Genomic DNA, 7,913 nt, shown 5'->3' on the forward strand with positions numbered 1-7,913 from the left:
ATGAAATACTTATCCAGGTTTTTACCACTAGCGAAGCTGATCCTACTTCATACGCATCTCGCCTCAAGTATCACATGCGCCACCAAACATCAACTTCTCCGCATCCACTCATGCACCCCCCACAAATCCACTCGAAATTTTCTTATTCTTTCTTTGCTTTTAGGAGTTGATGCCGTTCCGCCACTCTTGCATTCATCCTACAACAGTTCATCTATTGTGCAGGAACGGCGTGACAAGTATTCCAACAATAATCACGACGGTACAAAGGACCCGGTCACCATCGGAGCATCGTCAGCATTCGTGGACAGTTCTATCCGCACCCGATGTCTTTAACTCCCCAAAAGTACCTTTTGCAATACTTGCGGTCCCTTTCGCTCCGCCCTCACGGATATTTGTGCTGCATTCAGGCGTTGATCGCACAATTTCAGTTCTGGGTTCCGCAATATCACGCTTTAGGAGGGAGTAATGTAGTAGTCATTGTATCACCACGTCCAACATTTGGACGCGCCCATACAGTGACACTTATGTATATAGGCCAGCGGAAAGGCAACACTGGCATCTGGACATCATCCTCGTAACCAACCAATGGGGTGCCTTAATGGGGGCGCATTATACCATGGTGGAGTGTGACTGGATATGGACGGAATTGTGTATTGTGGACCAAGTAATTTGGTGATATGGTCCTTATCACTCCAGCCACATTTCTGCTTCAAGTTTAATAGGATTTACAATGTGCTGAAAGGCTTGGGACAGGTCTACAGAGCTGGGCTAGATCTCCTTACTGATAGACGTTAGGTTGTTTGCGGTTTTTGAAATATTTTATGCCTGGCACACAGTGAGCTTGGATGAACTTTCACCTCACCGCTAATTTCAGTCTGAGTGCGAATTTTGGAGCACCGCCATTCCATTCCCCAAAGTTTAATAAAAAAATATAAGGTAAATAATATTCTGAAGGGCAAAAGATTGGTGGATGTATCGACTAGTCTCATATACAGGGCGACACCGACTATAACATAAGTTGTATGCCTGGATTTGAAGGTGATTGCTTCAGCTTCTTGGGCCTTCTAAGCTCCTGCCTAGGTAGATTTCACAGAACAATCCATCATTAAAGTGCACGTCAATAGGAAACATAAAGTGCCAATGTTGAGTCTCTCTCTCTCACTTTTGAAGGCCGTGCAGGCAGGAGTTGATGTAGTGCCATCGCTGTGGAGCGGGGAGCTGGGAATCTGCTATAGGTAATGGCAGTCTAGCAAAATAGACTTGTGCCCTGAGGAGCATATTCTACTCTACTAGTCGCGTCTTTTTTCCTTTCTCTATGGTATAAGTTTTGAAATTGCTGGGCACTTGGGTTCTCCGAACCGATCTTTGTATAATAGAACCGCATATTCCAAGGACATTTTAGACCACTTCAGCCATCTAAGCTTACTCACTATGGCCAGTGCCAACTCTTGTTTTTTGGATTTGTAAGGAGATGTAGGGCATCTCTTACGCACAATGCCCACATCAAGACCAGCACCTGGCTGGAATTTAGTGGAATTGATCTGATTAGTAAAATTTGTGGAAGGGACACTAGTTCTTACGAGGTCTGCTCCAGCAGAGAAGGCATTTGCCTTAACATTTCCATTGCCTTTTCTCGATTGCACCCTGTAATCATATTGTTGCAAGTCCCCACAACAACGCGCTACCGAGTGACCTTTCTTTCATTCCAAACAACTAGCTCAAGCCCTGATTATTTGTTCCCAATATGGCCGCCCCAGCTGTTGGGTAATGTCTAGAATGTCTGATTACTGTGACAGTATTTGACGGTTTTTCTCACTGAGTGACACTTGTCTGTCTCATCCACTTATATTTTACTCTGCCACTCGTGTAGACAATGACGTGTTCCCTACTGCACCCTCCCCTGCTGTACTACTACCTCCAGTGTCTTGAAGCGCTACCGAGACACCTGAATCGAAACTATGCGTAACCCGAATTGGTGGACAACAAAGAATTTTATACACTATTTGAAATGCTTTGGCGTACTCACTCTCTCTCTTAGACATCTTTCGGAACTGTTTGAAGTGATAGGGCGAACCTAGCAAAAAGTCGGTGGTAGCCTGCTACGCCTAGAAAAATAAGGACCTCTGTCTGATTGGTTGGTGATGGCCCGGTCCTGACTTAATTTGTGTTATCCGCTGTCATCGCCGTTCTGTTTGTCGAGGCAGTTTGGACCAAGATAGTGATGGAGCGCTGCAGAAACTATCATTCCCTTGGGCAGAGTTGTAGACTATTTAATGCTCCTAAACGTCTCGACAGGTGGTGTGCCAACCAATGTCTCGGGATTAGTCCAACCAGGTTTGTCGAGAAGTGACCACTGCAATGTAAGATCCTATCACCAACTCTTGGAATGCATAAATTTTCAATTGACCCGTATGAGGGGTTAGCAAATAGCATTCTTTCAAAGTAATACCTATTTCCTGCAATCAAAGCATAGACGGAGGCCTCCTTTCCTTTTCTTAACCAAAGCAGTTCCTGATACCCATGACAACTTAGTAGACTTCTTTCCAAATCTCGTCGAATCAGTGGCTTGCCCCATTCAACAGAGGGGATGTGTCCTTGTGGTTGCATCTCAGGTATCTGTCGCAACTTTTATTACGTTTGTTCTATCCAGCTCAACAATTGTCCATGTAAAAACGTCTGAGTACCTGATCAGTAACTTCCAAATTTCCCTTCTCTCATTAAAAACTTGGCTGAACGGTAAGTAAAGGTGGTCCGCGCTGTCGGAATGCATAGGTATGCTTTCAAATAGGACATTAGAGATAGCGTTGACACTTGGGGTACGGCGATGGTTAAGCCACTGCAGGTTTGTTGCCTTCTGCACTCTGTGGAATGGCCTTTGTACCAAGTAGGAAGTCAGCTTCAAGGATTGAGTCCTAAGCCAATTCCAAACACTTCACCGCTTAGACTTTCTTTTCTGTGGTAACCTGTAACAACCCTTCTCGGTCTGAATCCAAACTTGTAGATTGTGGACAATCTTAGCTTTATCGTAAAATAACGGAAAAGCCCTGGAATTCTCTTCTGATCAAAATGCACTGAATTTAAGGAGGAAGTGGGATGCGCGCGCAACTGGTTTTCCTGTGGTTAGCAGCAATAAATAATGGGAGTCGTTTAGAATCGGGCACGAGAGGTCAAATTTGGTTTCACTGAACGTTGACGAAATTATGCCGTCGGCCCCGATTCTATCCTTATTGTCGATGGGGCGCGATGTCGTTGCCAACTCCTAGCCCTTCTTTACCACAAAATTTACTAGTTCACAATTTATTCATGGTGTGGAGTTGGATGACCACAATATATAGGTAAATACGGTGTATAAATTGGACAGCAGTATATTTGTTTCACTCTTGGTGTTAGCACCACATAATGACCTACTTTGTCAAGTCGTGCAGGCTCCTTTGTGACCCTTTAAATCTTTCTTTCCCCTTTGGTCATGATGAAACCTCCTTGCTTAAAGTTTTTTAACCCTGAGAGATGTTAAGTTGGGCCAGTGGGGTTCAGCATTCCTTGAGGTCAGCATCCGGGCTATAGCGGTTTTTAAACACTACGGAGAAATGTTTGCGGGTAAGAATGTACATAGGATGCCTTATGTTCTTCGTCGTTGAAGTTAGAGTGAAAAGCTGAATCTGACGTGCTCTACCTATTGGTCAGTGTCCTTGTCCACTGTGGATAGGGGAGATTTGGCATCAAAGTCACCAGTGAATTATCTTTGCCTTTTCTCCATTCTACTTCCGGATTTCTGGAAACCTACATTAAGTAGATAGCTTTGTAGAAGAGGCTGTGCATTGTTAAAACCGAAAATTAAACAATTGCTCTCAGTCATAAGGGGGAATATGGGTTTGCCTCATCCTAAATGATCGACAGGCTTATCTCGGTCACAAAACTGCTCCGATCTCATTCGTCCACTTAAACATCGAAATGTATAATCAGACAGTCACGTCTCACGCAATCTCGGTTTGACACAAGGATATCTACTGCATCGACATCGGCCCACAGGATACACATCGCATGGTGTACGAAGAGACCGCCTGTCTGCTAATGGGTGCCTCCTGTACTTTCCGAATTGCAGAGATATCGCAGTCATCTTCAACCTACTCACTGCCTTAATATGTGGGCCTATCCAGAATCAAAACTGGGCGGTTGTATGTTATTTGACTCTTTTTGTTGATACCTCAGGAAAGGTTCGCCATTCCAGGTCGTGTAGGCACTCTGCATAATCCTTACAATCATTCTTTATCATTTTATCATGATAAAAACTTCCTTGTTAAAGCTCATTCTACCGGAAAGGTGGTGAGTTGGGTGAGAGTGATTCACAGTTCCACGAGGTTAGCATCCGAGGTTCTACCGCCTGTTACGAGGGCTGAAATATGTGTGCAGGTAGGAGGGTACGAAGGAACTTCTACCTTCTTCGTCGTTGGAGTCAAAACCGGAAATGTAATCTGGCATATTTAACCTATTCACAAATGTTTGTTTCTGTTGTGGAGAAAATAGATTTGGTGACGCTGCCATCAGTGTAATAATTCTGTCGTTTCTCCATTCCACCACCGGTCTCACAAACCTGCATTAAGGAGATCAGTTTAAAGAAGAAGTTATGTGTTGTTGAAAGGGAGGATTAAACAAAAGCTCTCACTTAAATGAAGTATCTCTGTTTGCGTGGGACTTGTAAGAATGTGTGGAAGAAATATGGAGTCATCCAGGATGAGGAAAGAAGATATTACCAAGTTTTGCTGTAAGTCGAGAAGGACCTCAATACAAGGGTGTCTGCATTGGTTGCGTGTTGTGATGGTTGTAAAGCGGGGCCGTGAGCGAATCCTGACGAGTCTTTTTCACTAACCTTACTAGCTCACTGAGCAAGTTGATATCCTTACAGCGGAATTCCGCGAACGCAGTTGTAGGTAGAAGCCTGTCTGAGTTTGACGGTTATCCATCATTAGCAGCCCACCGAAAGAGTGACCATGTACGCGAGCATCTTGTTGTGATGAATGGTAAATGATTGAGCTCGGAGTTGGGCATTTCAGACGGAGTATTTTGTTGGCGAGGTGGTCTTCATCACGCGGAATGCATTTTCGCTCCTAGATGACAGAACTTGAGGTGTACGCCAAGTTGTTCAATCAGCCTGTTTAGCAGTAATAGGCCTCCTTCTCTGTAGACGTTTGATTGACTGTTTGTCATAATATCTCTTCCGCCTGATACATGGCAGTTCTTAGTGCTCCTGTGTATATCTGCAGCTCACCGCATCCCTCCTTTCAGCTGCAGTACGCACGCAGAAACATTGTAGTATACTACCTCCATATTCGGTAAGAAAAAATCAGTTGATAATCGCATTTTGCGACCTATGAGCACCTTAAAAGGTGGAATTCCGGTTGATGTATGAACTCTAGCTCTCAAGTCTTCTGTTTTATAACTAATGTAAAGCTTTATTACCTTACAAATTTCCTAATGCCATTCGTGATCTAGAAATCCCGAAAATAAGCACAGGCCACCATTACCCGTTGCTCGACTCGTACAACATCTTCTTCAGCCCTATGTAGCCCAGTTGTTCATCCAACTAGAGTATGGAGTAGTCTCAGCTTTGCGGGTAGTAGAAAGATGAATAAGTATTTAACCAGAGAAGCAAAGTGGAGTACCAAATACTGCCTCAGAGGAGGAAAAGTGGACATCCTCTTTCAACACTTTGCTGATTCTGACAGTGATGTTATAGGACATCAAGGTCTACTGCAGTCTTGGGTTACCCATAATAGCAGCTTTCAGTTGATGATGACGAGGTTCTACGAAACCGCCAGTGACTGATTGTTGAGCGATGGATTTCCTGTGATTACACCCAGGCAGAAGATGAAGATCTTAGAATAGGTTAGAAACGAGGTGCCACCCACTGTAGGTTGGGATTCTAGCAAGCGCTCCAGATACGCATATCCCAATTCAGCTAAGGTTTGTACTACTGTCAGCAAAACTCAGTCTTCATGCGGAATGCTCGAGGACAACGTATAAAATGATCAGATTCAGTTGACATACAGGTGAATCCACTGAAAGAAGGGAGGGAAACAACAATGCTCCGATGAATGTGTTTATCACGTAAATAGGAGAAGTGGAATGTATAGGGAGTGGATATGTTGCAGCGGCGCACTTTACACCGCTTCAAGAGGATCCAGATCTTTTCCCACTGCGGCACATGCTTTTGTATTCACAGTCAGATGAATCAGCGGCAGATGCGCTTCGAGACGGTAAGAAATCTAAAGCGGTAAAGTAAATGGGACCGATCGAATGGATACCGGAATAAGATGCCGGAGTTCACCAGTAGAGATGGCAATCACGCCATCTAGAGAGAGTTCGAGAATGTAAACTTGAGCGTACAAGTTATGCTGGACGCATTTACTCGAATGGGCCATCCATTATGGTCAGCTGTAAGGGCGGTTTAGAAGTGGGTAACGGCACTTGGAGTTCCGACGAAGTGAAAAAACAACTCTCGTTTAAGTTTTCAGGGCCTTCTGCCAGGTTCTTCAGATGTAAGTCAGGGTTCTGAAGGGACGAGACGTTTCAGTGTGATCTACCCCGCTGTTAGCCAATGTCTGACAGTTGTAAAGCATTTGGCAATTGTTCGCAATGGATGGCGCTTGTCTGTCTCACCCACTTATATTGACTCTGTCATCCGTGTAGACAATGACGTTCCCTGCTGTAGCCTCCCCCCCCACCCCTTTGTGAGGGTGCACCCTCCTCGAGTTGTATCACTACCTCCAGTGTCTTGAAACAATACCGAGACACCTGAATCAAAGCTAAGCGTAACCCGAAACTGTGGGCAACAAAGAATTTGGTGCACTATATGAAATGCTTGGGCGTGCTCATTCTCTCTCTTAGACATCCTTCAGAACCGTATGAAGTGATAGGACCATCCTAGCGAAAAATCGGTGGTAGCCTGCTACACCTAGAAAAATAAAGACCTCTGTCTGTTTGGTTGGTGATGACCCGATCCTGACTTGGTCTGTGTTATCTGCTATCATCGCTATCCTGTTTGTCAAGGCAGTTTGGACCAAGATGTGACTGGACGCTGCAGAAACTGCCATTTGTTGTTGTTGTTCAATTGGCGTGTATAGCTGTAATTGGTCTACTTCTCTATAGCCGTTGGACTGACTGTTTGTCATAATATCTCTTTCGCCTGATATATGGCAGTTCTTCGTGCTCCCATACGCATTGACAGTTTACCTCATCCCTCCTCTCAGCCACAGTACGTAGTCAGAAACATTGTAGTTTGCCGCTTCGACGTCCGGTAAGAAAATGTCACTTGGCGCTCACATCTTACTAGTCGTGAGCATCCCAGACGGTGACTCTCCGGCTGACATATGGACTGTAGCACCATACACAAGGATGCATTTCCCAAGGCATAATCGCAAGTCTTCCTGTTTTACATCTCTAGTAAGTGTCTTCAGCATTCCAATCGGTGTGGGAGGCCCTCTTTTCACCTGTTCACTACCTTACAAATTCCCTGATGTCATTGGTGATGTATAAATCGCGGAAGTGAGCACAGGCCACCATTACCTGTTGCTTGACTCATACAACATCTTCTTCATCCCCATGTAGCCCAGTCGTTCATGCAACTCTTGACAAACTGTTTGACATAATAAGCCAGTGACCATGGGGTGCTTGTGAGCTCCAACGCCATCTATGTACAATAGCATCTCCTCCTCTAGCGAGAGTGTCAACCAGGCCTGCCACATTTGTCTAACAGTCTTGGTTGACGAGGTCATTGCTTTCGCTGTGGGTTTGTACGAGTAGACAAGTAACCACAGGAATATGGCATTCGCTACAACATTAGCTCTCTCTGCCGGTATTGGTCTACGAGACAGGGCGTCTGCATTACCATGTGTAAACCCTATCAGTAGGGATCT

At 44.8% G+C, this 7,913-nt stretch overlaps 2 protein-coding genes across 2 annotated transcripts in view; both read right to left on the reverse strand. All coding sequences in view use genetic code 11, as the record gives it.

The window, feature by feature from the left end:
- Window positions 1-3,856, reverse strand: part of EGR_00699 (hypothetical protein) — a gene marked incomplete at both ends in the record, with an annotated part of 4,604 nt that extends 748 nt beyond the window's left edge. The window contains 2 exons of the mRNA XM_024489948.1: window positions 863-948; window positions 3,781-3,856. Coding sequence (XP_024355351.1) covers window positions 863-948; window positions 3,781-3,856 — 162 coding nt within the window. The remainder of the gene's footprint in view (window positions 1-862; window positions 949-3,780) is intronic.
- A 2,302-nt stretch (window positions 3,857-6,158) lies between these two features.
- EGR_00700 (hypothetical protein) lies at window positions 6,159-6,419 on the reverse strand (the record flags this gene model as incomplete). Its single annotated transcript, XM_024489949.1, has 2 exons — window positions 6,159-6,263; window positions 6,303-6,419. The coding sequence occupies 2 exons, from the start codon at window positions 6,417-6,419 to the stop codon at window positions 6,159-6,161; spliced, it is 222 nt and encodes a 73-aa protein (XP_024355352.1).
- Between the last annotated feature and the right edge of the window lie 1,494 nt (window positions 6,420-7,913).

Source organism: Echinococcus granulosus (assembly GCF_000524195.1).
Source record: "Echinococcus granulosus chromosome Unknown EG_S00003, whole genome shotgun sequence".
NCBI classification, from domain to species: domain Eukaryota; kingdom Metazoa; phylum Platyhelminthes; class Cestoda; order Cyclophyllidea; family Taeniidae; genus Echinococcus; species Echinococcus granulosus.